Genomic DNA, 18,515 nt, shown 5'->3' on the forward strand with positions numbered 1-18,515 from the left:
AGTCCATCTGTGTTTGCTACTCTTATTTCCTTCTGTCTAGGCCAGAATACAATTTCTGGAACCACCTAATTCCTCTCTCAGCTGTCTTTAAGAAAAACACTATTCTTTTTACACTGTTGAATTAACTCATACACAAAACAGATGCCCAATATTTATTAATGATCATGACTCAATCATTCAGGTGGCTATTCACTAAGATGACCACCCCATAGTCCCTACATTACCATACCTCTCAGAGAGACCAAGGCCACCGCACCCCACAAGGCGGCCACCACCACTACACTCTGTGGGTGTGGGCAGTCATCCTGAAGCTCCTGGACCTTCCACTAACTATTCAAAATCCACAAGCTCAGGCTGATTTCCCGTCTCTCTCCAAGAGCTTGTCAGGCTAATCCTGTCATGCTTTATATCTCACTTGCCTCAGTCACTGCCAGAAAAACAAGCTCTCTAGGTGACCCAGCACTGGACACTTGGGACTTCCCTGGTAGTTCAGTGGCTGATTTCTCATTCAGTGCAAGGGTGCCAGTTCGATCCCTAGCTGGGGGGTGAGACCCCATATGCTGTGCTGTACTTAGTTGCTCAGTCCTGACTCTTTGTGACCCCATGGACTGTAGCTCACTAGACTCCTCTGTTTGTAGTGATTCTCCACGCTAGAATACTGGTGTGGGTTGCCATGCCCTTCTCCAGGGGATCCTCCCAACCAAGGGATCGAACCCAGGTCTCCTGGCAGATTCTTTACCAGCGGAGCCACCAGGGAAACCCAGATTCCATATACTACAACTAAATATACCGAGTGCCACAACTAAGACCCAGGGAAACCAAATAAATAAATAAAAACATTAAAAAAAAAAAAAAAAAAACAAACACTGGACACTCATCCCAGAATTCCTGAGTTCATGACCTAATCTGATCCAGCCACTCTCTGCTCTCCCCAAACTCTTCCTCCCAAACTGCCTTCTGCAACTCCAGGCCATCACCATCAAATCTGGCTACCCACCTCTCCTTTGAACGTTCCCTCAATTTTCTGACAGTAAGTGAATCTGGTGGTCCCTGATTATCCCATCTCCTAAGCAGCCCACTCAGGTAGAAGGCATTCACATCCTGAGCATCTGAGGGCCCGGCAGGATAGTATATGTGCCACTTGCCATTTCCAACCACTTTCCTTTTCTCCTTCTAAACATTCAGCTCCTTTGAAGTCCTTCCTATCATCTTCTGTCCTTCCAGCTCCCTTACTCAAGAACTCACAGTCACAGTTCTTCAACCTTGTTCAGCAGCTGCCTCTCTCTTGTCTCTTGTCTTCACTTCCAAACCCTGCTTAGGTCTCATAGCCCAGCATTTTCATCTCACTTTTGCAAATATCTTCCCTAACAATCTTGCCCTTCTCTCTTCTGTCATATTGGCCTAAACTAAACCATTCTGGTTGAATCCAACTTCCTACCCTCTCACAGCCTTCACCCAAACAGCTGGTTGTTGGAGTAAATCACACAATGTAGTTGATGGATTTCACTTTGAATTGGTGATCCTGAACCTCAAATGAACCACTGCATGCTGCTAAGTCCCTTCAGTCGTGTCCGACTCTGTGCAACCCCATAGACGGCAGCCCACCAGGCTTCCCCGTCCCTGGGATTCTCCAGGCAAGAACACTGGAGTGGGTTGCCATTTCCTTCTCCAATGCATGAAAGTGAAAAGTGAAAGGGAAGTTGCTCAGTCGTGTCCGACTCTAGCGACCCCGTGGACTGCAGCCTGCCAGGCTCTTCCATCCATAGGATTTTCCAGGCAAGAGTACTAGAGTGGGGAGCCATTGCCTTCTCCGAACACTGCATATTGCCCAGCAAATACTATCAAGTTTTCTGCCCATTCTAAAATGACTTCTTCCATTTTTCTTTTTTTCCTCCTCAAAATCTGCAAAGCTTTAAAGAGAAATAGAATGTTTATATAACCTCAAAGTATCTCCCCCAGAATATTTATTAAAACTCTGATGGTTTTAACATATATCCAATATATATATATATATATATATATATCCACAGTTTCATTTATTTATTTTTAAAATTTTACTTATTTTTTGGCTGTGCTCAGTCTTTGTTGCTTTGCACTTTCCTCTGGTTGCCGGGAGCGGGGGCTACTCTCCAGTGGTTCGAGAGTTTCTCACTGCAGTGGCTTAACTTGTTGCAGAGCACAGGCTCTAGGGCCCTTGGGCTCCAGTAGTTGTGGCTCATGGGCTCCAGAGCATGGGCTCGGTAGTTGTCACAGGCTTAGCTGCTTTGAGGCATGTGGGATCTTCCCCGGCCAGGGATCAAATCATGTCTCCTGCATTGGCAGGCAGATTGTAAACCACTGGACCACAAGGGAAATCCCAGTTTCTTTTTATATTTCATTATTCAAGAGGTGATACTTAACTTCCCTCCTCTTGAGTGTTGGCTGAATATAGTGACAGACTCAAACGAAGATTATGAAAATGGAAATATAACTTCACAGTGGGAAAACCTGGCAACACCACCATATACAAGTGATACAACGAATTCAAGCAATAAAGTATCCCAGTGATAAATCATATTGATATCATGTACCCTCTGACATGATTCAATGAGAAGGGTGTGACACTTCTGTGACATTTTACCTCCCCAAACGCATAACTCTGTCCACTCTTAAGAAAACATCCTAGAAACCCCAACCGAGGGACATTCCACCAAAACTAAATTGTTCAAAATACTTTTCAAAAGTGTCAAGGTCATGAGTGAAAAGGGAAGACTGAGAAATTATCACAGATGGGTGGACACTAAGGAGATATGCCTAAATGCAATACAGGATCTTGGATTGAATCCTGGAACAGTGAAAGATCACTAGTGGGAAAACTGGGAAATTCCCAGTAAAGTCAACAGCTTAGTCAATATGTTGTATCACTATTAAGTTCGTGCGGTTATGCATGCTGCGATTCATAGAGTCGCAGAGTCGGACACGACTGAGTGACTGATCTGATCTGAACACTAGGGGATACTGGGTAAAGGACATATGAGAACTTTATACCATATTTTCAACTCTTCTGTAAAATCTAAAGTTTCAAAATAAAATTTAAAATAATAACTCTTGGGGGACCTTCCTGGTGGCCCAGTGGCTGAGACTCCACACTCCCAATGCAGAGGGGTCAAGTTGGATCCCTGGTCAGGGAACTAGATCCCACATGCAGATCCTGCATGCCACAAGGAAGATCAAAGATCTGCTGTGCTGCAACTGAAGCCTGACCCAACTAAATAAATGAATATTAAAAAAAATAACTCATATTTCCTCATCCTCACACTCTTCTTGCAGCTGGTGACCTCATTTCATACCTCTTTGATAACATAAAAGTGTCAGAACTGTTTCATTTTCCATCACCTCATTAGCATCTGCTGCTGCTTCTGTTATGGTAGGAAACCTGTCCCTGCTGGTCTCAAGGGCTCACCCTCCACTCTGGGTTCCGTCCTCCTCTCTTCATTTCTCAACGTTGTCCATCCTCCAGTTAATTTCTCATCTCCTCTGCTTCACCGATCTTCCCTTCTTCTAGATCATTTCCATCACCACATAAACATGTTGTATTATCCTTCACATTTGTAAGATCTTTCCTTGAGCCCTCATGTCTGTCATTTTACTACCCTATTTCTCACATTGTCTTGGCTATATAACTTCCAGGGTCCAGTATAAAATGAAAATATGGATGCCTTATTAAAATATTAAGAATTTCAAGACTGTTATGGTAGAGCACTATACCAAGCGTAGGGCCCTTCTAAGTAACCATGGGGTCCTATGTGACTGTGCAGGTTGCATGTCCATAAAACTGGCCTTGCGTGCTAGACTAGGCAAACTAATTTATGCTAGAAAAAGTCAGAGTTGGGATTTCCTTTGGAGGGAGCAGAGATTGTATTTTATTTCATTGTACTTTATATTTTTTGGCTGTGCCATGCAGCTTGTGGAATCTTAGTTCTCCGACCAGGGATTGAACCCGTGCCCTCTGCAATGGAAGCATGGAGTCATAAACACTGGACAGCCAGTGAATTCCTGGCCGAAGTCACACACCACTTGATAAGCATCTACATATTAATGTACTCAATAGCGAGCATTTATAATCAGTCACGTCCAACTCTTTGCGACCCCCTGGGCTGTAGCCAGCCAGGCTCCTCTGTCCACAGGATTTCCCAGACAAGAATACTGGAGTGGGTTGCTATTTCCTTCTCCAGGGTATCTTCCAGGCCCAAGGCTCAAACCGTTGTCTTCTGCATTGGCAGACAGATTCTTTACCACTGCTCCACCTGGATAGCCCACTAAATAGTGTGCTGCTGCTGCTGCTAAGTCGCTTCAGTTGTGTCCGACTCTGTGCGACCCCACAGATGGCAGCCCATCAGGCTCCTCTGTCCCTGGGATTCTCCAGGCAAGAACACTGGAGTGGGTTGCCATTTCCTTCTCCAATGCATGAAAGGAAAAGTGAAAGTGAAGTCACTCAGTCGTGTCCGACCCCATGGACTGCAGCCCACCAGGCTCCTCCGTCCATGGGATTTTCCAGGCAAGAGTACTGGAGTGGGGTGCCATTGCCTTCTTAGTACTTATTATGTAGTGTTTTATATTTTATAAAATGATTTCAAGGATAGAAAGATATGGAAAGGGCTTTATGACTAGGGGTCAAGCGTTCTGCTTTGGAGACAAAGTCAACTTTTTAAATGACAAATATAGTGATGCTTGATCAAAATTATACACAAATAATTATGTATATGTATTAAGGTGGACTCTGAATTATACAATTTTTATAAACCTAAACCAAACTAAGTAATATCCTCTATTCTGCAGAGTACATTCTATGAAACCAGGTTCTTTAGTATATGTGAGAAGTAATGTATGAAGAATACAGTTGTATGAATTGCTGTGTTCAGTTGTATGACTACCAGACTGTTAATGAGTATTATCTAGGAGAGAGAGGGATTTGCTGAAGAGTGGTCAGAAAGAGTGTTCATTCTTCACTCTATGTCATGTATTTTTGCTTTCTACTAATGTATTGCTCATGAAATAACTAAAATTTTAAGAATTAATAGCCCTTTATAGCAAGTATCTACACATTACACTTTCCTCTAGTTCAGCAGTCCCCAGCCTCTTTGGCACCAGACACTGGTTTCATGAAAGAAAACTTTTCCACCGACAGGGGTGGGGGTGTAGTTTCGCAATGATTCAAGTGCGTTACATTTATTGTGCACTTTATTCCCATTATTATTACATCAGCTCCACCTTAGATCACCAGGCATGAGATCCTGGAGCTTGGTGACCCCTGCATTAGCCATCTACAAGGAAAACATTCATCCCATTTTAGGTTTCATTAAATTTTACACACACACACACTCTAAAATCTCTGTGAAGAAACTGTACTATAGAATATTGAATATAAAATGAGTAATTTTCTTAAACGGCACTCTTTTTTTTTAAAGAACAGGATACTAACTTTTCTCCAAAACTATATTTAACATTATCTTTTTGATTTCAAGGGAAAGTCACAACCTAAATCCCTATGACAGCAATATTTTACACTACCCATTATATCTTTCTTAATCAGTTTCTTTTTCTATCCATCCTTTTCTTTGACATTGGTTTTTCAATTGGATTCTTAATTGATGGACTGTGAATTTTGTCAGAAAAGTTTAGATACAAATTTTAAGTCGTATTTTTCTTAGTCAAATATTAGATATCAAACTGACTACTGTGAAAATTAAAAAGCAACACCTGTAAAACTTAAAAACAATTTAAAGAGTATACTTGTGTATGAAACTATAAAGAAACGTTCTTAAATACTGAACCTACAAAAGATTCACAAAGTATAAAATGAGAGCAATTTTGAGCAGTGACAAATTGAGAATGAGTTAAGAGCCATAAAAAGAAACAATATCTTGGATGTATATTCATATACTACAAGTCAGATTACTGTGGTATTTTGTCATTTATTTAATAGTCATGTTTACTCAATTCACTTTAATGAAACGAACGTTTAATAAAGAGCTGTCAAGCTTTTAAAAGATTTGATTTTTCTGGATTAGGTAGATAACAGATTCAGACTTGGCAATGGAGTATTTTGCAAACAAAGCCACAATAACCAGTTATTCTTGGGAAAAGCATGTGTAGTTTGGGGGCTGGAGGTATGTAACTTCCTGAAACAGCCCAAATGCAGAAGATAACAAAAATCTGGTTGATAGTTGTTCCTGATTTGATAGTAACAGTCTTTTCATTTGAAGAAATTTTTGAAAAGATCACAAAGTTCCAGAACTCAGGTCTAGTCCAGATTTTCAGATTTAAAACACTGATAGGATTTCCTTAAGATGTCAATAATCAAATAACTAAATAACTTAATGTCCCAGTAAAATTCACATTATATTAGTATTTACTTCAACAATGTAATTATTTACATTAGGAGAGTCAGGAGAGTTGTTTAGTCCCTAAGCCTTGTCCAACTCTTTTGTGACCCTAAGGAGTGTAGCCCACCAGGTTCACAACACACTTAAATTATTGCTCAATAAAAGCATAATCCATGATTTTATATATATTTGTAAAAATTAATCAAAATTAGCTGAATCTTTAAATTGCCTTTTCACTTTTCCTCTTTTGAACTCTTTGATAATTTAAGCTGGAAAAAAGACTTAAAAATAGGTCATAATGATATTGCAGCTAACAAAAATAACATTAAATACACTTAATACTTTAATAGTTATGAAAAGTTTCACGTCACAATTATTTTGAGTGTAACAACAGCTTGTAATTTGAATTCATTTGCGCTGAAATAATTGTCCTTTGTTTCTACTTCTCTATATTTTTGCAGTACTTACTAGCATTGTTCTCTAATATTAATCAACCCAGATAAATTCAGTTTCCAGCATTCCTCTCTATGGGAACACCTTCTCTTAAACCTTCAAATACTAAAAAAGGCTTATAAGAAATGGAAAAGACATTGAGAATAATTATAAGAAACAAAAGTTTGTCATCCTGAGAGCTAGAGAGATTTGTTTTTCTTTTTTTCGTTTCACAGGCCTATAAAATTAAACCGCCAGGTAAAGTCAGAGGTCTGTTTTTTACGGAGGTTGGGACGGTTCTCCCGCCTCTCTTTGTATTCCGTTTCACCGTCCACCTTCCACCTCCCTGCCCCCTCACTCTTTCCTCCAGACCCCATTTCTTCGAGGTTTCAGAGCGGTGCTCTCACTGGTGAAAAAGAAGTGTCGGTATTTTCCAACTTTCTCCAGGGTCCCGCCCTTCCCACCTCACCGGCCGCCGCGGGAGGAGGCACCTGGAGGCGGCGGGGACCCGGCGGACCGGGCGCACACCTGGGAAGAGGGTGATATCCCAACGGCCGCGTCCCGGGTGGGGGAGGGGAGGGGATCCTGTTCCCTGCCCCCGCCCCCCGGCGGTGACTACGCGGAGAACCGGCCTGCGGAGGTGAGCCGCCGCGGGCAGAGACCGGGGCGGGGCCGGGGGCGGGGCCGCCAGGTCAAGCAGGTCTGCTCCGCTCTACCGCGCGCCCAAATCGCGCAGTCCGTCGGCCAGCTAGCACCGTCGTCTGATCCCCGAACGCCTCGCTTCAGTCCTCTTGACGCGGACCCGCGCGTCCCACGCCTCACGCCGTCCGGCCGGCCAGTGGGCTTGCGACGACCTACTCTGTCCGCTCGTCCTCGCTGCAGCCCTCGACCTGCCTGGCGCCCTCGCGCTCTAGCGCCCTGGTCCTCGTCGCGCGCAGCATGGCGCCCCCCCAGGTCCTCGCTTTCGGGCTCCTGGTCGCCGCGGCGACGGCGGCGGTGGCCGCAGACCAGGAAGGTAAGGAGCGGAGTCGTGGGGATAGGAGGACCGGGGGGGCGGGGCGGGGGCGGTGGTGGTGGCGGTCCTCGGTGCCCTAGATGTAGACTGCGGGGAAGGGGCCGCGGTTTCCCGCCTGGAGATGGACGGCGCGGGGCTGCCCAGGCCCCCTGAGGGTGGGAGGTGGCAGGAAGGCGCCCACACTCGCGGCGGGAGGGAGCAGCCTCGCTTGGGGCTCTGCTCGCCTCTCTGGGAAAATGGCCTAGGGCAGGGGCGGAGGGTCCGGTAGGGAACTGAGCGGCCCCGTTCGCCGCTGCCTCGGCGCGCCCACCTCCTCCGGCCCCTTCGCTCTTGAGGTTTTGTCGAGGCGGAAACCTGCCCGGGCCGGGAGGGGACTCTGCGACGGCGACCTTCGGCCCCGCCCCTCCCCGGGCACCTGCGGCGGGCCCCGGATGTGTCTCAGGCGGGGGCCGGTGACTGCAGCCGAGGCCTCTGGGGCCGCTATGCACCTGTGCGGAGAGGCGGAGGACGGGGCGTCCTCCTGGGCCTTGACTACCCGGTGTATGGATATTTTCTCTTTAAGGATTATATAAGTAATGCCAAGTTTATTGTAGGAAATCCAGCCATATCGGTAATCGTTAAGAGTTAAAACAATAATGCCACCATTTTAAAAGAATCCTGTAATTAATAGATATATTTTTCTTTCAGGCTTTGCTCTAAATATTACCCTAAACCTAAACACATTGTTTTAGGTATTGATCCCCTCCGTCCTCACTCCCCACATTGTATTCAGTTTTCCCTTTCCTTTAGTCTTGAAAAACACGATTTAAATGATATAAAACAATCTGTAGCCGGAAAGGTTGCATCATTATCCTAAACTTGGACGTGTAATTTGATTCCAGGTTTTCTTACTCTGGAATAAACATCTTGGCCGCCATCTCTTGATTTATTTGTAAGGTGGTGGCTAGCAGTGAGGTGTCGTTTAACCAGATTTCTGGAAAGGCTTTTATTTTTATAGTCTCACCAACAGGGTTCGGCCTAATTCATTACACTTTCAGAATAATGCAGTTTAATCAACTCATGTTATTTCAAGTTCGGTCTGAGGCTAAATACTTAATTTTAAATTGCTTTAAAGTGGGAATCCCTGGCGGTCCAGCGATTAAGACTCAATGCTTCCACTACCGGAGGCGCTGGGTAGGACCTCTGGTTGGGGGACTGTTTCCGCATGCCCTGAGGCAGGACCAAAACAAATTGCTTTAAAGTGATAACAGCTGCTGTAGGAGTATGTTCAGAAAGTGTGTGCCTGATTGTCACTTTAAAATTTCACGGTGTTTAGGCATAACTTTGTTCTCTGAGCAGGTATATAGCATAATGCAGTGTAAGATTTTTAATTCCTTGAGGACAGCCACTAGACTTTCTTTTTGTGACCCTAATACTGAGTTTAGTGATGAACAGATTATATAGGTGGTTCATATTGATTAAATAGGGAAAAATTAAAGACAACTTGAGATATGAAGTTTCAGTATATCAGTTCTTCAGCCTGTTAAAGTTAGTGTTTGTTTATAATCTTGCACTCTCTTATCTAGACTAATAAAAGAAATGGACTTGTCAGTTTGAAGTTAAAATAAGCTTTTGAGATGGTCAAAAATATAAATATTAAACTGACATCAATATGCAGGATGGGCTGCTTAATAGCACTTTCAAAATCAGGTACTAGGATTTAATTCAGTTAGAAAAGAGGTACCTCCCAATTCAATTGAAAATTAAATTTTTCCAAGACACAAAATTGTCCAGGGATTGAGTATGTTTCCATTAAGTCTCAGAAGAAGTATCTCTTATTAATTAAAGGGTGGGAAGAGGGAAGTAATGTGAGTTATTCACAGATCCTAGAATTGGCATTTTAAACTTGATTTTTATTTTATATTGGGATCTAGTTGATTTATAACATACTAGTTTCAGGTATAGAGCAAAGTGGTTCAGTTATACAGGTACATATATCCATTTTTTCAAATTCTTTTCCCATATAGGTTATTAAAAAATACTGAGTAGAGTTCCTGTGCTATACAGTAGGTCCTTATTATTTTATATATAGTAGTGTGTTGTTGATTTTGAGGAAGAGTCATGACCGGCAGGCGAGTGTTTAGCAGGACAGGAGGGAAGAAGCTGAGTCTGGGAGTATCATGAAGGCAAAGCTGAATCTGGTGTTTGGAGGGTTTATTCTTGGTTTAAAAAAGATAAGTAGGAGAGTATGCAAATTAGACTGCCTATTTAGCATTGTGTCAGCCACTTCAATTGTAGCTGAAAAGTTAAACATTAAGGACCACTCTTTAAGGCTGTGTGTCCCGTAACTTGGGGATTATTGTCAAAACATAATTTAGCTGATTCAACATCAGAGTTGATAGTTGCATCCTCATTTTTAAAGTGGATTTTCCCCTCACCAGGATGTGTGTGTGAAAACTACAAACTGACCACAAACTGCTCTGTGAACGCACTCGGTCAGTGCCAGTGTACTTCAGTTGGTACACAGCATTCCGTCATTTGCACAAAATGTGAGTAGAATATCCTCATTGCCTTTAAGTTTTATTTGATTTATACTTCTTTAATTGATATGTCTTGAGTTGGAAGTGTTTAATTGGCTCAAATCTGAATCATGCTATTTTGTCAACATTATCTCATCTTTGAAGTTTCTTATGATTTAGAAAGTGAACATGAAAACTTGTAAAATCTGTAATAATCTTTGGCCCTGGGAATTTGGAGTGAATTAAATTTTTTCTTTAAACACAAAACTGCAGTTATTTTTCAGTTTGGAATGACACTTTCCTTTCAGTGGCTACTAAATGCTTGGTGATGAAGGCAGAAATGAATCACTCAAAGTCCGGGAGAAGAGGGAAACCAGAGGGCGCCATCCAGAATAATGACGGGCTCTATGACCCCGAGTGTGACGACAAGGGGCTCTTCAAAGCCAAGCAGTGCAACGGCACCTCCACGTGCTGGTGTGTGAACACTGCTGGGGTCAGAAGAACCGATAAGGACAGTGAAATCTCCTGCTCTGAGCCAGTGAGGACCTAGTGAGTTGGGCTGCCTCTATATTACTTGTTTTCATGCTTTTTGAATTCGTTTAATTAAATGTACTTTTGAATATGTAACGTGATTTTGTGATTTAGAATTCAAAAGAGAAAAAAGAGTGGACAGTGACAGTCTCATCTCAATCCTATCCCATCTCAACCCCCTAGTTACTCAGTTTACTTCTGTAGAATTGATGTCACATGCCATAACCTTCCAGAGATCTGTGAATTTACTAGCAATGTATTATATCTTATTTTCAAATGTTTTTCCTTTTGCTTATATATTTTTACTTAACACTGTTCAGTATTTTAAGTTGGATTGGTGTTCAGTGTACATGAACAATTTAAGCTACTCATATATTTGCTTATTTATTGTATTTTAAAGTGAGATATGGTTGTTTTAGGGATTATATAATGAAGAGGAATGGAAACACACTCCAGCTAGTTTAAGCCAAAAAGATTTTATTGGAAGAGACTGAGAAGAAAGTTATCACAGCCAAGGCAGGCACTCTCCACTTCTGTCTTCTGGAGGCCTGTGGCCACTTTGCTTTTTCTCTCAGTGCCTTTTTTCTTTTCACTTGAATGTGGCCCACCATGACCAGCTAAGCCTTGGCTTTATGTGATCTTGACTGTGGTGGCCAGAAGGTCTATGTTAGAATGGCTGAGTTCTTTATAAACAATGTCTGAGGGCCAAGGAAGAAATGAAGGGCATATCTATAGTATAGATCCTTTTTCTGTTAATTTCCTTGTAATTCCATGTGGGAATTTTGCCATTAGCTTATTAAGAAAATAATATAAAAGGCAGAGTTGTTATATTTAATCAATACTGTTTCTTTATAGCTGGATCATCATTGAACTAAAACACAAAACAAGGGAAAAACCTTATGATCTTCAAAGTTTGCAGTCGTAAGTGCTATTAAATGCATTATATTTGTACAGTTGACACTCAAATCTTCCATCTTATACCATTAGATAAATTAAAGTCTCATTACTTTTTTATATTTCTGAAAAATAGGATAATATAAATAATATTTTTTAACTTTAAAAGATAGAGGTACAAGAATTGTACAGATTCTTATACAGTAACCTTTGCTTAGATTCACCAGTGAAGATTTTGCCATGTTTTATATGAGTATGCATGTGTGTGTGTGTACTTTCTGTTATCTATCTGAGCATGTATAAATATTATTTCTGCAGAACCATTTGAGAGCAAATTCTAGATAACATGCATCCTGATCCCTAAATACTATAGTGTATCTTTTCCTAGAAAAAAAGAAGGCATTCTCTTACATAATCACTGTACAGTTATCAAATTCAGGAAATTTAACATTAAACCACATTGTTCCAGTTTTCCCAATATTTTTTGTGGCAAATTTTTCCCCTCTAACACAGAACCCAATCTGTGATCATGCATTTAGTTGTTATGACTGTTGGTCTCTTTATATATGGAACACTGCTTTGGCCTTTCTTTGTCTTCCCAGTAAAATTGAAAATTTTAATTAATATTTAAATTATAAACCATGACATTGATATTTTTGAAGAGTATGGCCAAATTATTTTATAGACTGTCCTTCAATTTTGGATTGGTCTCATGTTTCCTCATAATTAAATACAAGTAATGCATTTTTGACAAAAAAACTACTAACAATGACCTTGTGTCCCTCTCAGTACTTCACACTGGGAGGCACACAAGGTCAGCTCGTGCCTTCACTAGTGATGTTAACTGTGGTCGGGGTCCACCAGGTTTCTCCACTGTGGATACCACTTTTCTCTTTGTAATTAATATAATCTGTGGGCAGGTACTTGGATACTGAGTAAATGTCCTATTTCTATTAAAACTAGAACTCAACAGTTTTTGCATCAATATGAATTATTATTTTTGGAATATGAATTATTTTGATGATAGTTGCAAAATGGCTTCATTTTTTTTCTATTTACAGTGCACTCAAGGACGTAATCACAAATCGTTATCAACTGGATCCAAAATATATCACAAATATTCTGGTAAGTTTTTTTTTTTTTTGAAGCAGATCGGCTTTAACAGAGAGTTGGTTGGACAGTTTGGTTTGGGTATGATTTTTGATAGTGGTTGAACTGTATTTGAATAACACTGTAAGCCCTGGGCTCTTAATCTAAAGAATCCCCTGTTATTGCTTTCCCTCCATACTCTTGAAAAACCTCAGTTTACCCTTACAGAAAAGGTAGTGTCTCTTAGTTTCCCCAGCACATGCCAGTCTTTTTACCTTGGAAAATCTCTCTCTCTGGTTGTTTTTGGCAATATTTACTTTTGTTGTTGTTCAGTTGCTCAGTTGTGTCTGACTCTGCGACCCCATGGACTACAGCAGGCCAGGCTTCCCTGTCCTTCATTATTGACTGGAGTCTGCTCACACTCATGTCTGCTGAGTCAGTGATGCCATCCAACCATCTCATCCTCTGTCACCCCCTTCTCCTCCTGCCCTCAATCTTTCCCAGCATCAGGGTCTTCTCCAGTGAGTCGCTCTTCACATCAAGCGGCCAAAGTATTGGAGCTTCAGCTTCAGCATCAGTCCTTCCGATGAATATTCAGGGTTTATTTCCTTTAGGACTGACTGGTTGCTTTAGGATTGACTACTTACTTTAGGATGCTACTTAGTCCTATTGTCTTTGGTTTCAGGAGCTAGTCTTTAACCAGTTAGCCCTTCCTTAACTCTTTCAACTCTGCGTGAAAAATGCTCAGATAGTGTGATGGAATTCTTTCAAGGCAAAAAATTGACATCATTTTTTAAAAGACTTTTTGGTAGGGATATGCTTTTTTCCTTCCTAAAAGCAGAACATGGTAAATGGTTTTGGATTGCATTTCTTTAGCATTTTAGTAAATGAGGTACTTTAATATCTTGTTCAAAATCTTTTCCGGAAAAGAAAATTCTCTTTTGAAAAAAAAACTATAATTATCTTTGTTTGCATTGCTGTTTTTTCTATCCCTTGGATTGATGTAACTTTCCAAAGATTTTGATGTTATTGTTAATGATAAACCAAATTATCCATTAATGACAAGAAATACCAGCACATGCAGGTTACAGACAATCAAACATTGAATATTCTGATTGATTTTCATACAGTTTTTGTTATAGTAATATTAATTTCTATTTTTTACTCCCTTCCCCTCCCCCCCCACTCCCACCCCAGTATGAGAACGATGTTATCACTATTGATCTGGTACAAAATTCTTCTCAGAAAACTCAGAATGATGTGGATATTGCTGATGTGGCTTATTATTTTGAAAAAGATGTGAGTATAATCTTGCTTATTTTATCTCTGTTTTAGAAATGTCTTTCATCTATTTCTCTACTTTTAGATCAGCCATATGAATAAATATTCTCCAGTGGTTCTCATGTGGCAATTAACTTTGTCCTCCTTTTCGTTCACATGCGCCTTTCTTATATACTTTTTTACTTGTTCGTATATTTATGCCTTTTTATCAAATTGTTATGCCTAGAATATTTTCTCTCTTATGATTCTTGTTACCTCCTTGGCAGTTATTTAGCTTGTGAGTCTAGTCTTCCCTACTATAATTTCTATGAACAAGAGACTCTGTAAAAATTGCTGTTTAACTGGTGGGATTAAATTGTGTGTTTAATATACTAAAGTGAGCTATTTTCTGATGAAATTTGGGATTCACTTCAAAATAACCAGGCTAGGGAATTACCTGGCTATCCAGTGATTAGGACTCTGTGCTTTCACTGCCAAGGGCCCAAGTTCAATCTCTGGTCATGGAACTAAGATCTCACAAATTGTGCAGTGTAGCCAAAAAAACCAAAAAAGTACCCAGGCCAAGGGGAGGCTAGGGGGTTGGGAGAGAAGGAAGAATAGATAAGATTGGCCCTGTGTTTATATTATTGAACCTGAGTAATAGGTATATGGACCTAATTATACTATAATTTTTACTTTTATATATGTTTGGAAATTTCCTGTCATAAAGGTTTTTTTTTTTTTTTTTTTTTTATTTCAATGGATAAGACTGTTATCACCAAAACCATAAAGATTCTTGGCAGCAGTTCTTTTGGTACATAATTGGCACATAATTCATGGCTGTGGTGGGTTTTTCTTAACTATTTTAAATTGCTTTTCTCCTCAATATAGGTTAAAGATGAATCCTTGTTCCATTCCAAAAGGATGGACCTGAGAGTAAATGGGGAACTACTGGATCTGGATCCTGGTCGAACTTCAATTTACTATGTTGATGAAAAACCACCTGAATTTTCAATGCAGGGTCTACAAGCTGGTATTATTGCCGTCATTGTGGTTGTGGTAGTAGCAATTATTGCTGGAATCATTGTGCTGGTGAGTTTGGAACAAGTGAAATTTCATTTAAGGATCTTTTCTTTCAAGAAATAGTGATAATATGAAAGAGCCCCGACCATGTTCCAAAATAAGTTAATGAAACAAAATCTTCATTTGTTGTACTCCTTTATGCTGAATGAATCTATTGCATTTCTGGCCCCTTTTTGTAAAATAGTCAGCCTTATGAAGAAAGGATGCTGATCTGAGAAAAGCTTGTAGCTGAGCACTTCACAGGTTGGTTATGTTGCCATTGAGTAGCCAGTGTCCTTTAGTTGTCCTCACTGCACACAGGAGTACGATTTAACACTCTTGCCAGGTTAAGTGCAAAATAATCTGAATTTCCAAACCACTCAGTGAGATGAAACTGCATTTTTTTGAACACATTGTGAACACATGTTAACACTGAAACACAATGTTAGCATAAAAAAGAGTTAAAAGAGATAAACATGAAGCCACAGTTTAAATAAAAGAGTAGTAAATTGAACTTAGCAGTGCTTCAGAAGAAGACCATACCACCTGAGAAGCAGGGTTTGTTGTAGATACGTAAGGAAATCTTACCAACGTGACAGAATAAAGACATAGATTTGAGGGTGTACGGCAGCTTATATTTTTTTGCTATCCATCTGGAAGAAAACAAAAGATGGATTCCTATTTCACCCCACCAGAGCTGGCCACATTGCTCAGCTGTGTGTGAATAGCACCTTCTGAAGCACAGCAGCACGAAAGGAATGGGCCAGTTCACCCGTGTTCAAACACAAATTCTGGATGGGTTATAGTTCAAAATGTTAAAGAGTAAAATAAGTCTCAAAATTAATTTATGAAATGTTTGTACAACCTTGTAGTAAAAGAAACCAAGTAAGGTGGGAAATCTGGAGTCCATGAAGGAAGTCATATATTTGACTTCATTGAAATTAAGTATTTTGTATGGCAGAGATGCTGTAAAGTGAAAAAATATATATATATATGTGTATATATGTGTGTATCAATGATAGGCTCAGGAAAAATATTCACTATGAATAAAACAAGTTATTATGCATAATATATAAAGAGTTCTTACAAACTGATGAAACTAAAGAAAGAAATGGTAATAGGTGTGAGTAGACTTTTCACTTTCATGCATTGGAGAAGGAAATGGCAACCCACTCCAGTGTTCTTGTCTGGAGAATCCCAGGGATGGGCGGGCCTGGTGGGCTGCTGTCTATGGGGTTGCACAGAGTTGGACACGACTGACGCGAATTAGCAGCAGCAGCAGACAACTTACAGAAAAGGAATTCCAGACGGCAAATAAATACATGAAAGGTTGATCATAGGAATCTAATTGTCCTACAGAAATAAAAGCACAAGTAATAAGGAAGCACGGTCAAGGTCACGTATTGTGTTGCTAGTAAGGATGAATCTGGACACAGCCTGAGTGTACGTCCAGCGGAGAATGGACAAGTCAGCTCCGGGGCATCCATGCTGTGGAATAAAACGGCTACTAAAGAGAAAGAGTTCTACCCATAGCTTTCGATCTGGAAGAATTCCTGTGATGCGGATGCAGGCTGTGTAAAGAGGGAAATTATGTTGCATGATCCCATTTTTAGACCCCCAAAACTTACATGCATACATGTTATATTCTTACTAGGGTGGAACAAGATGTGGAAGAATGAACACTAGGCTGTTAAATTTCACTGAAGATTGTTCATTGTTTTCTTGATGCTTTTAAAAACAGTATGGATTTTAAAATTAAATTTGTTCAGATCAGAATTGTGTTCATTAAAAGTATGTATGTCAATTTAGACTAATTTTTTGTTTGGGTAGCAGTCCTCAAATAGTAATCATTTTTCTTCCACTTAGGTTGTTTCCAGAAAGAAAAGCATGACAAAGTATGAGAAAGCTGAGGTAAGTGGGTTATTTAATTAAAAGGCCCTTGTTTAATCTCTTATTCCTCATAATCACTATACCTTCCAGACACGAATGGATCTCAACTACACTGGAGTCCCTTTACAGTGTAGACCTTAGGATCTTAGGGAGAGTCTCACAGTACAGACCAGATTATATTGAGTTCTGACCACTTAATAGCTGGGTGAGTTGTTTAACTTCCTTTAAGCCTCCATGTTTCCTTTATCTGTAAGATAGGGATGATAGTACAGACCCTTTGTAAGGATAAAATAGAGTAATCTGTGTAAAGTGTCAGTCCCATGCTTGCCACACAGCAAGATGTTTGCCATCTGGAGTAGTTGTCATTACCTTGTCTTGGTTCTGTCTACAATTAATTTTGCAACCTGAGACAAAAATCATTTAATTTTAAACTTCAATTCCCTCACCCATAAAAAAGACTGATAATAGAAAATGGTTCTTCCTTAAATATTTAGCTTACCTTCTACTTCTGTCACTGGCCATCTTATCACTAAAAAGCAATTTGGATCATGTATTCAATGTATATTTCCTTGTAATACACTTTAAAAAAAAATTTAAATGTCATAAATGTGGAAGAGAATTTTCTTGCTTTTTGTTTTTTAAGCTATTTTCAGAATGAACAAAAAATTGAAAAATTATTTAAATTTTTTTTCTCTTTTCCCCTCTATTTCAGATAAAGGAGATGGGTGAGATGCATAGGGAACTCAATGCATAACACTAGTTTGAAGAATAACTACAATAAGGGAAATTAGTAAACAGACTCAGATTATAAACATACGCATGGGGCGAAGAGAAGATCTTTGAAGACCACTGTTGTGTTGTTAGTTAACATCATATGTTTGTACTAGTTAAACCTGTACTCAAAATATAAACAGTTTGAAATTGACTTTACCAATCTTAAAATTTGACTACAAGTGTCCTATCGATAACAGATCTAAAACCCAGAATTTGGACTGATAGTTTGAATTACTTATGCCTAACATTGAAGGGCACGCATTAAATATGCTTCCACAGTAGTCTGAAATGACTACTGGCTTGTCCATTTGTCATTAAATAGCTGCTTTCCTATTTACTTTGACTCTTGTACATATAAACTTTTTTTATGAACTATGAAATAAACATTAAAAAAGTTTCCTAACTTTTGAATCACATTGAATCAAATTTCATAGTATACACATAAGATAATAGGTTAAGAAATGCTCTGAATGCTAGCTACAAATTAGAATTTGCATGAGCCCTTATAATCACGTATGTGTGCGTGCTAAGTGGGTTGCCATTTCCTCCTCCAGATAATCATGTATACTCAATATAAAATTAATAACGTAATGTATAACTTCTACAAAGAAAAAACAAGCAATTTTATTCTGAATCCATCTAAGATTCTATTTCAGACAAAGTGGCATTTTGGCAGACTAATACCTTAAGGCTGAATTGATGGAC

The 18,515-nt window shown here is 39.9% G+C and overlaps 1 protein-coding gene across 1 annotated transcript; it reads left to right on the forward strand.

The window, feature by feature from the left end:
* Nucleotides 1-7,494: 7,494 nt before the first annotated feature.
* Nucleotides 7,495-18,221, forward strand: EPCAM (epithelial cell adhesion molecule). Its single transcript, XM_019970114.2, has 9 exons — nt 7,495-7,812; nt 10,233-10,340; nt 10,619-10,859; nt 11,697-11,762; nt 12,797-12,860; nt 14,022-14,123; nt 14,976-15,176; nt 17,013-17,057; nt 17,749-18,221. Exons 1-9 carry the CDS (start codon nt 7,737-7,739, stop codon nt 17,788-17,790), a joined length of 945 nt encoding a protein of 314 aa, XP_019825673.2. The 5' UTR covers nt 7,495-7,736; the 3' UTR covers nt 17,791-18,221.
* Nucleotides 18,222-18,515: the final 294 nt, after the last annotated feature.

Source organism: Bos indicus, chromosome 11, assembly GCF_029378745.1.
Source record: "Bos indicus isolate NIAB-ARS_2022 breed Sahiwal x Tharparkar chromosome 11, NIAB-ARS_B.indTharparkar_mat_pri_1.0, whole genome shotgun sequence".
NCBI lineage: Eukaryota > Metazoa > Chordata > Mammalia > Artiodactyla > Bovidae > Bos > Bos indicus.

Bases quoted from the DNA above. Each gene is read 5' to 3' on its own strand.
- EPCAM (XM_019970114.2), top strand. From the start codon at position 7,737: ATGGCGCCCCCCCAGGTCCTCGCTTTCGGGCTCCTGGTCGCCGCGGCG. The intron at 11,763-12,796 runs GTAAGTGCTATT...TTCTATTTACAG, and splicing joins GATCTTCAAAGTTTGCAGTC to TGCACTCAAGGACGTAATCA. The intron at 17,058-17,748 runs GTAAGTGGGTTA...CCTCTATTTCAG, and splicing joins CAAAGTATGAGAAAGCTGAG to ATAAAGGAGATGGGTGAGAT.